Below are 12,500 nucleotides of genomic sequence, written 5' to 3'. Positions count from 1 at the left end.
CTGTGTGTAGTATTGTTAATATGCTATGTATGTGGGCGAGCACCCTTAATTACAGGCTGCAGAAACATGCTTGTATAGAATGGAGACGAAGTTCGCTTGTGGGTAGTCCAGTCGAGTTTAGATGGATAATGCATATAAAACTGAAATATGAAGCATATGTACCGTGCCGTAAAAGTCATTCGGGAACTGAAATCAAAATTTATTACACTGCAGCAATGGATTTATGGCCATATTCATCCCAAATGCTAATAGTTTCTCAAAACATCTTCAGAGCAGTTGCAGCATCATAAATCTGCTTTAGATCTGGCCCTCGCAGTCCATCTCATGCCATAATTCCTGTGCAAACAGAGGGGGCCAATTGGTCCAGTGCGTTATGACAAAGCAGCCAGACACTGTATTGCAGACATGAGATATTGGCATGTCGGGAGAACATATAGCATGTGAAGGCGGTTAGGCTACTCAACCACACGGGGGGTCCATGGTTTTAGGAAAAAGGGTGCAGTGGGTGTAGACGGTGCATGCAGGTGTATGCCCCACCCCCCTTATTTACACCTCACACTCAGGGCAGGGGGGCTGACCTCTCGGGACCACAGTTTTCACGCCCCTTATCTCGTCCCCGCCTCTGTATACATGTAGCAAAGGGGATCTTATCTCTCTTTCCCTGGAAGGTGTTGATGTTTTCCACCTCTTGTTTCCCGGGGTCAGGAGGCACGGCGATGCTCCTTTGTGTGCTTGGGAGAGATATCTGGTTACTTCCTCCAAGCAGGTAGGAAGATAATGCGCGTTGCATAGCTGGATGTTGCATTTGGTTTCCCCGTGTTGCAATTCTCCTTAATGTTGTCATTTTCTTGTCAGGCTTTGCAGCTTGTTTTCACGTTGCATCATACATTCATTCTCGGTAAAAAAACAACAACATGCACACTAAATAAACGTATTTTGTGTATAGTAGGATTTTCTACCATTGTGCCAACATGGTAGTGTTTTGTCAGTCATTAACTTATGTATATGACATGTTCGACTCCGATGTAAACGCATTTGTAATCTGAATATCACTGTGTTTGTTGATTACTTGTGAATGTTTAATATCAAGGGAATTATTGCCAGATACAGCGTCACGTGATTAATTTAACCGTTCTCTAGGTTTCCTGGTTTTCATCGCCAAGCAGGATAGTAAAGTAGGTGATTTTAAATTGATGAAGTTCATACAAAGAGTGAATGATTTTCCAGTTGTTGACGAATAAATGGTTTTTTTCATTCTGGAGTTTATTAAGTTTTGATTAGTTGATAGAACGATTGGTATTTATACAGTATATGATTTCCGACCGTGAGATATCCAATAGAACGAAGACGGAACTTGTGCGAAAGAAAGTTGGCTTATCAGCTTAACGGAAGTTTTCGAGTTTCTTCCAAATCGGAGCCATGATCATCAGCCTTGGCATCCGCAATCTCGTCAAGCCATTGAGGGAAATTCCACCACCGAGGGGAGGGGGATTAATATTCTTGCACCAATTTCCGCGCTAAGGACACACGGCGCCACAGTTTGCTTCGTCACGAGGCTGCAAATCCGGAAGTGCGAGGCCAGGCGGAGAGCAACAACAACAACACCGCCTCGTGTAATGTCACACCCGGGGAGGCGACCGCGCCCGGCAAGATGAGCGAGGGCGCCGCGAGAGCATCAAACCGCACTGTTTCTTATATCGGATTTCCGACATCACGAACACCACTTTAAACTCGGGTTCCAGTGAATCGTCACGTATTTATGAGCCACTGCGTTGGGTGTCTGCTTTTTTAGAATCTTTTACTGGCGGACGAAAATAGCTGGGGCGGCAGGTGGTTCGTGTCGCTCTGCATGTGGGGTCCTGACTGTGCAGTAATGGTGAAGATTTGGACAAAGATAAAAAGGATGATAAAACGACAAGAAGAATCTTGATTTTGATAATGACAGCGATAAGGATAAGGATGATGAGTATTAATATTCGACAGAGTAATAATTATATGAAGATGTTATTAACGATGACAGCAACAATAATTATATGGTTCATTAGGACGAGCTACAAATGAGCGCACTAATTTTAATGGTCTTTTAATATATAAATTTACATTTCTTGGAGTCCAGGAAAATCGAAGTCACTTCCGTCTTTGCGTCTGTCCTCATCGGCAGCTCCTTGTCGCCGCCCGTCTCACCTGCTCGTCGTGCCCAGGAATACCGCCTCTGTGACAAGCGTTTTGCCAGGCGATCCTCACCTCTATGACGTTGATGCTGAAGACACAAGGGTCCGGAGATGCGACTGGGATGTAGGGGCGAGAGTCCCTAATTAGCCAGGGATTAGGAGTAGCTTATGATTCTTTTATTTTCCCCTGTGGCTACACCCGAGGGATTTACAAGTTTATGAACATTTTCTCCAAAGAAGTCTAACTAAATCTGCGGTTTGCTGTAGGGGCTATGGTTCTATTTTTTAAAAATTACCGTCTTGGTAGGAGATAGTTTGGAGATATTTTTTTGTTCTATAGATTTTTTATTCCAAAGAATTAATGAGATAAGTATTGCCTGTTTTCGGGATATGTGCATGCTCGTAATCACAACGAACATTTCGCAACTTTTTTACGAAGGAAGAAAGAATCCTTTACATGTATCGATTTTCAGCGATTCGTAGCGAAAAAAAATCAGATGTTTTTCTTCTTCTTCTTTCTCTACATACCTCAGGGATGAATAGAATCGAACAAAAACAACATTCCACCGAGAATGAGTTTCGTCTAGACAACAAAACCTCCTCAGGCTGCACGTGGCCAGAACTCAGGTCAGCTAGGGTGATCCACCATTCATTGTAGGGGTGGGTTGTGGGCGGGGCCAGACGGGGGGAAGAGGGAGGGAAGGGGACTCCAAGGCTGGGGTGAAGGAGGGTGGTCGTAGGCCTTCCCTAGGATTGTATTTACTGTGATTAATGGCTTTTTAAAATGTTCCTGGAATTTGTTTGTCAAGGAAATTGGTATGTGATAAAATCGTCCGCGTTGATTTGGATGAAGGGGCATTGGGGCTGGTTCGATAGAATCATCGAATCATCAGAAGTGAGTACGATTCCTTGGTAAGATGAAAACGACGAAATCGAACATCAATAAATGAATAAGATCTTGATTTTGGAAAATCCAATTGGACATTATTATTAATTATTTTGAAGTGCTCGGGGTGCTCAGGACTTACAGTTTACCAGCGTCGTGTGTGAGCCGGGAAGCTTAGGGACGTGGCATGTCTGGGGAGGCGGGGCTGAGGTCACGCGGGGAGGTCTTGGGTCGGTGGGGAGAGGGGGGGGAGGATGCTAGGTCAGAGGTGTGGAGTTTCTGGTCAGTTGTTCGTGACACCGTGAGTTGGACGGAGGGTCGTGGTGCTCTTCTCCGTCGGCGCGGTGTGGGATTTATTGTGATGTGCTCTTTTTGCTAGGCTCGAGGTGCGCGTTGAAGTGTGTGTTGTGGAACGACTGATCTGTTAAGTGTTTCCCACTGCGATAAATCGAACGTCATTATGACATGTTAACGACATTTCTCCTGATTGTGAAAGTGTTCCTGAGGTTGTGCCCTTCTACGGAGGTTGCGTGCAAGTTACAGGGAGCGAAGGTTAGCTATAGTGGTTGTGATGTTTGCCTGCAGCCATGATGGTCCTTCTCCCCCTCGCGCTTAGAGACTCGCACTGCTCCAGCTACGGAATGTGCCGCACGAAGCCCGAGAGTTGCAGCGCGGTAGTTCGAGAGAAGATGGGCGGGTGGGGGCGCAGCAAGAGCATGTCCGCCAAGTGTTGTGCGAGCGAGGCTCCCGTCCCCTCGCTGGGAGGGAGGAACAAGAGGATATCCGCCATCATTCCCCGCGAGCACCGCGTGTCCACGGTCTCGCAGGACAAGTGGCAGGAATACTGCATGATGGAGGAGAAGCCAGCGAGCCACCTGGAGGAGACGTCGGAGATGATGGTGAGCACGAGCGTGTCCAGCACCCGCGAGAACACGCCTTCGCCCAAGTGGGGCCGGGGCCACCGCAGCACGCCCTCCTCCCCGCGGCTGCTCTCCGCCGCCTTCATCCACTCGGCGGTGGATCTCCCGTCAGCCGCCGACGGGCCTCACCTGCAGCGCAGCGAGTCCAAGGTGCGGATGCTGCTCCGAGGCGTCGGGTCATTCTTCAAGGCCGGCAAGAGAAAGCTGCAAATATCTTCCGTAAGTTAAACTCGCAGCTTTAGATCGAGATCTGCAAACAGATTCGATAAATCGTAGGAAAACATTATCCTCAAAAGAGCAGCAAAAGTACTATTTTTTCTCTGCCTTGTTATTGAACTCGATGTCAGCCGGTTTTACAAAAAATATACACGTAAAGGTTAGCCCGCAACCTCGGCATGAATATGATAATCAGCGATTGCATTGGAACGTATATGTTTGCATGTGATTTCCCGTTTATGTTTTCTCGACTGTTGCCATTTAATCAATGGCAATGTCTGTGTGAATGTAGTCGGATACTGCGAGAATACATAAATGGCCCATGTTTCCATACAGAGATAACAAGAGCAAGGGTCGTGTCGTCTAAATTTTTCAATGACCCGGTTTCAGTGATGTTGTTTGCAAACCCCAGAACGCGCTCACAGCCCATCCCTAGCATTCAGGTGCTTGTGTTAGTCCCCGTTATTGAACCATTGCATTGCATCATTAAGACAGATTAATCCCTATCTTAAAACATCCTCGTAACGATCCAAGGGGGTGATTAAACATCAGTTGATTGTTATCATGAGTAGGTGTAATGCGCGAAGGGTGACCTGGCCTCAACTGACCCTCACAAGACGCTCGGAATTAATCGCTTCGCCTCCCGCAGCTTTGCTTTTCTAACTGAGGTGTGGATGCAATTCAAAGAGCTACCTCGTCTCGTCTACTTTTTTGTATCACTATTTATTCTTTAGGATTTGTTTATTTACTTTTATTTTTCGTAGCATCATGATTCTCACTACTATTATTTACTATTATTATTATGATATTGTTGTTGGTGTTATCATTAATATTAGTATGGTTTTCATTGTTAGTGATTTTGATCATTATTATTATTGTTTTTATTATTATTATTGTTGTTTTTATTATTATTATTATTATTATTATTATTATTATTATCATTATTATTATTATCAGTATTATTATTATTATTATTATTATTATTATTGTTATTATTATCATTATTATTATTATCATTATTATTATTATTATCATTATCATTATTATTATCATTATTATTATTATTATTATTATCATTATCATTATTATTATCATTATTATTATTATTATTATCATTATCATTCCTATTATTAGTATTAGTAGTAATATTATTAGTTTTGTTAGGAGGCGAAAAAATGAAGTAAGGCATGATAAAAAATATTATGCATGACCATTTTCGCATTCCTTTTAGTCGCATTGGGGTCGCGGGAGACGTTGCAGAACGGATGAAGGTCAGAACCCGAGAGCATGCTACATACAGCCCCGTCCGTTGCACGTAATTCTCCAGTTATTCGGTCAAGCGTCGCAGTATTGGTCGCTTTTATAGAAGCCGTAAATAACACCGGGTCAGGAGGCTTTCTTGACTCTCGATTCGGTTGGGGACTTGTAGTGGCGTTTCTTTCTTTCTTTTAGCCATATTATCTTGATAGCAAATATAGCGAGGGGATTTCTCTTTATAGGAATTTCAAACAGCCGCTTAACGTTTCGAAATATCTGTCGTTGTAAAAGTGTTTTTATAGTCTCGGTTCAGTGTTTTTTTCTTCATCTTTTAGCAATTGTGTGGTGGCTCTGCTAACTGGTATCGGTGGATTTTGCAGAGGAATAATCTGATGAAGATTTCATGTCATGATTTCTATTGTTTGCTTGGTTTGCATGTGCATGTTTGTATATTTGTGCGTGTGTGTGTGTGTCGTTTGATCTGGATAGCAGACCAAGCAAGGGAACTTCTCCTTGTAAGAATCCCCCACAGCCGGTTCACATTTGGAATATTCGCCGACGCGAAGGTAATTTAAGAGCGAGCTCCATTGAAGATTCCTTTCCTCTCGCGATGGATGAGGAGGCTCCCATTCTCACCTGGGGGGGGGGGGGATAAGTCTCGGGTCTGGCACGCTCAGATAAGCTCGCCGTTGGACGTGCTGGGAATCGAGAGCCAGCGCTTCCCAGGGGCAGTGACGCTGACGATGGCACTTCCGGGGAGAAACTGCTTTCGAAACGGTAACTCGAGGGAGAGTATTCGTTAAGGAAAGTACGAGGTTCATGGGCGGGGATTTTGTAGGTGTGGTGGCCAGGTAATCGCTGTTTTCGTTTCCGCTGTTGCTGTTGCAAGGCTCTGATCGCGTATGTTTATCTCCGAATAGGGACGGTGTTCTCAGAGGTGACACTTAATTGGATGTCTAGAAAAGTATTATTTTTGCAAAACAAATGGGGAATATGGATTTGAAAAGACTCGCGCCCACAGTATAATAATTCGGAGATTATCAATAAAATTTTGCAGTTTTGTATTGTATTATTATGCGTACGTTTTATAGGGGGATTGCACACTGGGTGTTGAAGATTAAACCGACATTAAATTCAGCCGGCTCACCCGGGCTAGTAATTACGATGGCGCAGCCGAGGTCACACGACCCAATTTGCTACTCGAGGCGGCAGCGCTTCTGAACAACAAAATTAATCTCGCTGTAGTGGAGAAACATTCACAAAACTACCGAGGAAGCTGATTAGGGATGAAGGAGAGACGCTGCAAAGGAATTCACTGTGCGGAATGCTCGCACAGTGGGACGGCCCAGCTCCGTGGAATAAAACACAAAAGTAGGCCTATGTTGTTCGAGTTTATTTTTCTACGGAGAAAAGTAAGCACGGGCTTCATACTAGGCTGAGCTAGTTTCTGTACGTGTGTATATAGTCTATGCGTGTGTTTGTCAAGCTTTTCGCGTCGTCTGGAAAATACGCGAATAATCCTCTTAAATTACCGGGAACCAGTTTACCTGGATGGGGGGTCCCAGGTGTGGGGGAGGGGCTGGTAGATGAAGGAGACCAGGGGGAGGGGGGGGGGCAGGTAGGCCGAGGAAGGTGGAGGGAGAGGGTGGTGGCGGGTAACAACAGCTGGGGAAGCGTGAATATCAGACACGTGCGCAGACCAGCCTCACCGCACGTGAAGCACGGTCGAGCATATGTGATTACATTCCAAGCCATTTGATCTCACTCCTCCCCGGGACAGGGCGAAGATGCACTGTGTAAGACCAGGTCGGATATTATTTCCAATGCACTTCTTCTTGTTATTGTTTTTTATCTAATGCCACGAAGGGATGTATCTAAAGAGAAAATATCGTTGAGCTTTTCGAGGTCTGAGTAGTTCGAAAAAAAAAATCGATTAGAGATCGCTTTTTAGGACCTGCCTTAAGGTCAGTCCCGTGCCATACAATGTCAGTGCATGGTTGGTAGATGGGCTCTCAGGGTAAATGCACTAAAGCTGATGTCTCAATTGTTGCATATGTAGAAATTGATTCTAAGCGGGAGGGCTTCAAGCGCTGCCATTTCGCAGGCGCAGGTGTCGTACAGGGAGAAGGTACTCTGTCTAGAAGACGCGGCTGGCGGGCGTCGCCCTTAAAAAAAACTTAGCTTGATTATGAAAAAGTGTAAAATATTCGCTATTCATAATGTAGCCGGTGAGCAATTCAGATCCGAGTAGATCTGCGGAAGGGACAGATGAAATAAGCCTTTTACTTTGTTTTGCCGAAGAACGGTGTAGACTAAACATTTCCTTTGTTTGGGTGATGGTTACACAGACACCTAAAAACAAATAAACAATACATTATTTCTTTCTTTAAATATTTATCATTATTTTGTCATCTGTACAACTGGAAAGATTAAGTACCTTCAAATCTAGGGATTCTATGCACAGCTTAATTGATGGCCACTAAAACCGGACTCGGCGAGTTATTCGATTCAACGGCATACAGTTTATGTGCGATGGAATAGTTTCCCTTTTGTTTAAGAATAGTTTACCGAACTCTTGTCATTATGTCAGACGATTCCGAGTACAGCTGATTTGATTAATCTGCCTGCGTCCCCAGAGTGCTGTGCGTGCACTGTACCGTCGCTTGACACTATGGCCTAGTTCTTTGTGTGGGCGTGGCCTGGTTGTAATCAACCAACCTTACGACTGCGTTTGAGTGACTTTAATCCTTTTCCGAAAGAAATTATTGTGACTGAATGACTCCGATGCTCAGGTGTTTTCCTATTTCCTCTTCGGCTCTCCTTTCAGCTGGATTTTAGAGGCGAGAATGTGGTCGGTGGCATCCGCTCTTTGTCTTTGGCTCCGCTAATTGGCGGCGCTGGATTTTGTGGAAGAATGGTGTGATTAAGATCTGGAATGTTATAATGTCAATTGTGTGCTTTATTGATGCGTGTGTGTGTGTGTGTGTAGGATATCCACCCTTCTTATTTCCATTTATCATTACTGTCTGAAACACTTCGATTAATGATTTTTTCTCTTCATTACAGGTAAGTGTGGGTTCCGACGACCAAGTTCGTGTATCGGAGGTAACGTATTTGCTCGCACGATTCTCAAGTACCTGATAGCATACATTTATATTGCAATAATGGGCAAGAGGATGCGCATTCTTGTATAAAAAAAGGAATGTAATCAGTAAAGACAGGAAATCTGCGTTCGCGACTACACCAACAAAGCTTTCTAGCCGCTGGCCCTTGTGTGGAGAGGCTCTTGGGGACAAAGGAGTGTCATTCAACACGGTGTTCGTAAGGTCGCTCTAGCTCAAGACCGAGACGCATCTTTCGCCCTTACGGCTTTTGGGCTTCTTGTATGATAGTGCTTCGGGAACTTGGAATAATTCGAGACTCGAAAACCCTTCATGAATCTTCCTTTATTTTCTCTTTTGTACCTTGTGTTGGCCCGGATTTTTTTAAACGTATGAAATAGTTACAGTTCGGTTGTGTTCCTTTTACGTAAGACTTCGTTGTATTATGGGAGAAATTCGTTTTAAATGTAAAAAGCGATTTTTGGGATTAAATTAGTGATAAACTGTACAAGAGCAAAAGCGTCAGACCGTATTTATCAGTCAATCAAGGAGGCTAGAGAATCTGTTGTTGCTTAATTTGCATAGGCTGTTAAGAGGCCCCGAGCGCATTAGAGCCCGTCGGTAAGAACCTGTGTGTAAATATATTTTTATTTCGGGTAATGTACAAGGTTCTTCGTTATATCCATGTCATGTATAAGTTCTTGGATGTGGATAGTTAGTTTTCGTTCACAACCGAACAAGGCAACAAAATATATCAAGATCGGAAGTATTGCATTTTCGAATCGAGTATTAGTTGATCTAGATAAATAATGCTACTGAAATGCTATCCGTGCAAGGTGGTGGCGGGGAGGGAATGTCAGCGACGACTGCTTTCCAAACGTTTCGCGAAAAAAATGTCAAATCATCGGAAAGCGAAATAGAAACCCATTTTGCACCAGCTCACGCTCTTACCTTGCGTGTACTACTGTAGGAAGTACTCCCAAGTGTGACCGTTTTAACTCGTTACCGACTGTTAGCAGCACAGACGCGTAGATATATGATTACGGTTTATTTTAGAAAGAAAACACTGTATAATATGCATCACTTATAAGAGACAATGGCGGCTGAGGCTTCTGGAGTGGAGACTGTCTTCCAATTTGATTTTCCTTCAAGTGATCCAGCGAGGCCCGCGGGCGACATATTGATCCGAGACTTTTACTTGGCCGCTGCAAAGTTATTCCGCTTGTTGCATCCTCATCCTTCCCTCCCTCCGAACCCCCTCCCGCCACGCTCTCGCTCCCCCCTTCACATTTCTCGTATCATTCACGCCCGTAATGCCTTTATTTTAACGTAAAGTACTCCGGCCGTGGAGAGCGCGGGCGTGTACAGGGGAAAGGAACCCAAGCGCCTCGTGACCTACATCTGATGTTGATATCCACGTACACGTCTTCAATTAAACATTTAGAGCTGTTACTCTTGGGTGTCGGCTGCTCGTCGTATTGTTTAGTGTGTCACTTGCACGGTTTGGCGGCTCTCGTGGCGACTGGCAAGGGCTGGCTCTGTGCACCGTGTCGGCTTTTGCCATTGTTGCACTAATAGCGAGCTAATTGTCTTAATTGTGCGACACCTTGGATGCCTGCGTGACACTTTCAGTTCGCTCGTCACGACCTGCTGTATCCCAGGCTGCTCTGTCACTGTGATGAAAACCTTCATTTTGCGTTTGCTGGGCGAGAGGTCGGTAGGCTCTCTTGTATTACGCGATCTCGAAAAAGTAGATAAGAATAAAACAAGGACTCGTTTTTCTGTACATGTTTTGAAGAGTCTAAAGTACTTTAAAGTAGTTTTTTATTATTATTTTTTTTTATTGGAAGTTATTAAACTAAACCGCGCTTTGCAGTCTAGGAAGCATGCAATGGCGGCGGGGAAGTCTGGGGAGATGTGGAGGGATGGACGCGCGATTTGCCGGTTCGCCGGTTCGCTGCTCGCAAAGCTTGGGGCTGACGAGCGAATGTCCGTATTTTAGATATAATGGATATAATGACGTCTCATTTTATGGCGCAGATGATAGGTTCGGGAACATTCGAGAGGGAATTATTATCGGGGATGCAGCGTGTGTTTACGCGGTGGATTCCTGTTGGGTCGGGTGACACAATGCTAATGTGGGGAATGACGAAAGGGCGAACGCGAGTCTTGTTCAAACGATCAGACGCAAACACTTCCTCCGACCTGGTCTTGGAGCAGGGAAGGTCAGGTCATACCGGAAATCTTGTCAGGGCGTGTGCACGTGAGTCCGTACCTCAACGCGCACGAGTTGAGATTGGGAGTGCTGATTGGAAGGGCTGATTGATGATCCGTCCACAGGAGCGTGTGTGAGACAGGAAATCTTGATGGATCTTAAAGCCGTCGCTGCCGATCTCGGAGCCATATGGTTCCCTTCTCTTCTCCCCTTCCCTCCCTCTTTTACTTCTCCCTAGCTCCTTCTCTCCTTTCTTCACTAGTTCATCCATATACCTATATCTACCCAAGCTTTCACGAATGCGCGCAAGCATTCTTCTGGGATATGCTAATTTCTGATAAACCCTTTCAGCGGTGGTAGAAAGCAAAGAAACAGAACAGGCTGAACGCGCGAGGGGAAAAAATCTTGGGAGACGCAGTGGATTCGAATTTCGACATGTTGGATCTCACTCTATCCGTCGTAGCCTTTTTGTCGAGCAAATGGCGGCTAATATTACAAATTTCGGGGCATCAAATGGTCCAGTGCGATCACGACGGCAAAGGTCAGAGGTTCGTCAGGTCCCCGATAGGTCACGGTGCCAATCTTAACAGGAAGTGCCGTGACCCCTGTTGACCCAGCGGGACCCAAGGTCACTGGCACTCGACAGGGATGGCTGAGGGAGGGAGGGGTAAGGGAGCCGCGTCCTATGCTGTCTCGCGGGTCTTGGTCCTCTGTGATGGATTGCTTCTTAAGAGCCTGTTTGTTGTTTACTCTCGGCCTCGTTTGGCTCTGGGTCGCGAAGAGGCTTGGGTCGCACGGCACTTCTCCATCCACTTCAGCTGCCGTGAGTCTCTCCTCGCGGGAAAACAAATGGGACGCGGTTTTGGATCTCGGCGAACCGGTGTTTATTTGATAATTGCCCACTTCCTCCAGATCGCGACTCCGTGTGATATCTTGGGGGCTAAAAAACATCGCAATGACTACTCAGCCTTTTACGTAATTTATCTGTTAATATCGGCTTATGATCCCATCTCTCTGACTCTATACTAGGTTTCCTTCTGCCAAAATGTTTGTAAAATCCACATATCAGAGAATTCTTAGTAAAAGAGATTGACCTGACCCACGTAGCGCCTGGGTGACCACCATATGGGTTGTGTTTCACGCCTGTCGCCCCCTGGGTGGGTCGGCCGAAGGGATCCCCGCTGACCTGCACAAAGGAGCGGCGGTCCTACTCGGCGATCCTGCTGGGGAGGACAATGAGAATAAGGATAAGGGATAAAGGGTTATTCAATTTCTTCACTCTAGCTTCTCGGATGCTCGAGGATATGAGGTTAGGTATGAATATCTTGTTATGGTTGGCAGGAAAACAATTTAGCATCGCGTATGACTCGTAAAGCTTCCTACGATCGCGTGATATAGCTGTTTTTGCGTAAAAGTAGACTGATTCAGTATCTTTTTATCAGTCAGTCACGCATTGGAAAGGTATTTACTTGCTCGGAGACGTTCTCACTTGATAAATTCAGAGTTTTTCCCTCACTTTCTTAAGCTACAAAAGATAACAATCAACAAAAAAGCTCTCTCTCTCTCTCTTTATCCTCTTTAAAAGCCCGATCCCTGGTCTTCTCCCGACCTCTCAGCGGCGGGGCTGTTGGCATTTATCACCCCCACACACCTCGAGTAGGTGGATGTAACGCCAGGTATTTATTTCCCGTGTGGAAGGGTTCTCACCCACGCCAGGGAAGGCGGCGTGTCTCT

The 12,500-nt window shown here is 45.3% G+C and overlaps 1 protein-coding gene across 4 annotated transcripts in view; it reads left to right on the top strand.

The window, feature by feature from the left end:
- Positions 1 to 12,500, top strand: part of RhoGEF3 (Rho guanine nucleotide exchange factor 3) — a 336,003-nt gene that overhangs the window by 310,231 nt on the left and 13,272 nt on the right. For 2 of the 4 annotated variants that reach the window (XM_086543334.1, XM_086543332.1), the window contains exon 9: positions 8,517 to 8,555. The exons of the other annotated variants lie outside the window; for them this stretch is intronic. In XM_086543334.1, the coding sequence (XP_086399460.1) occupies positions 8,517 to 8,555 (39 nt within the window). The remainder of the gene's footprint in view (positions 1 to 8,516; positions 8,556 to 12,500) is intronic. 4 annotated transcript variants of the gene reach the window in all.

The sequence above is a fragment of the Penaeus japonicus genome, unplaced genomic scaffold (assembly GCF_977035675.1).
Source record: "Penaeus japonicus unplaced genomic scaffold, GWHDUDI00000001_assembly GWHDUDI00000013, whole genome shotgun sequence".
Taxonomy (NCBI): domain Eukaryota; kingdom Metazoa; phylum Arthropoda; class Malacostraca; order Decapoda; family Penaeidae; genus Penaeus; species Penaeus japonicus.
Note: the sequence above shows the minus strand (reverse complement) of the source record. Positions and strands in the feature narration are given on the sequence as shown.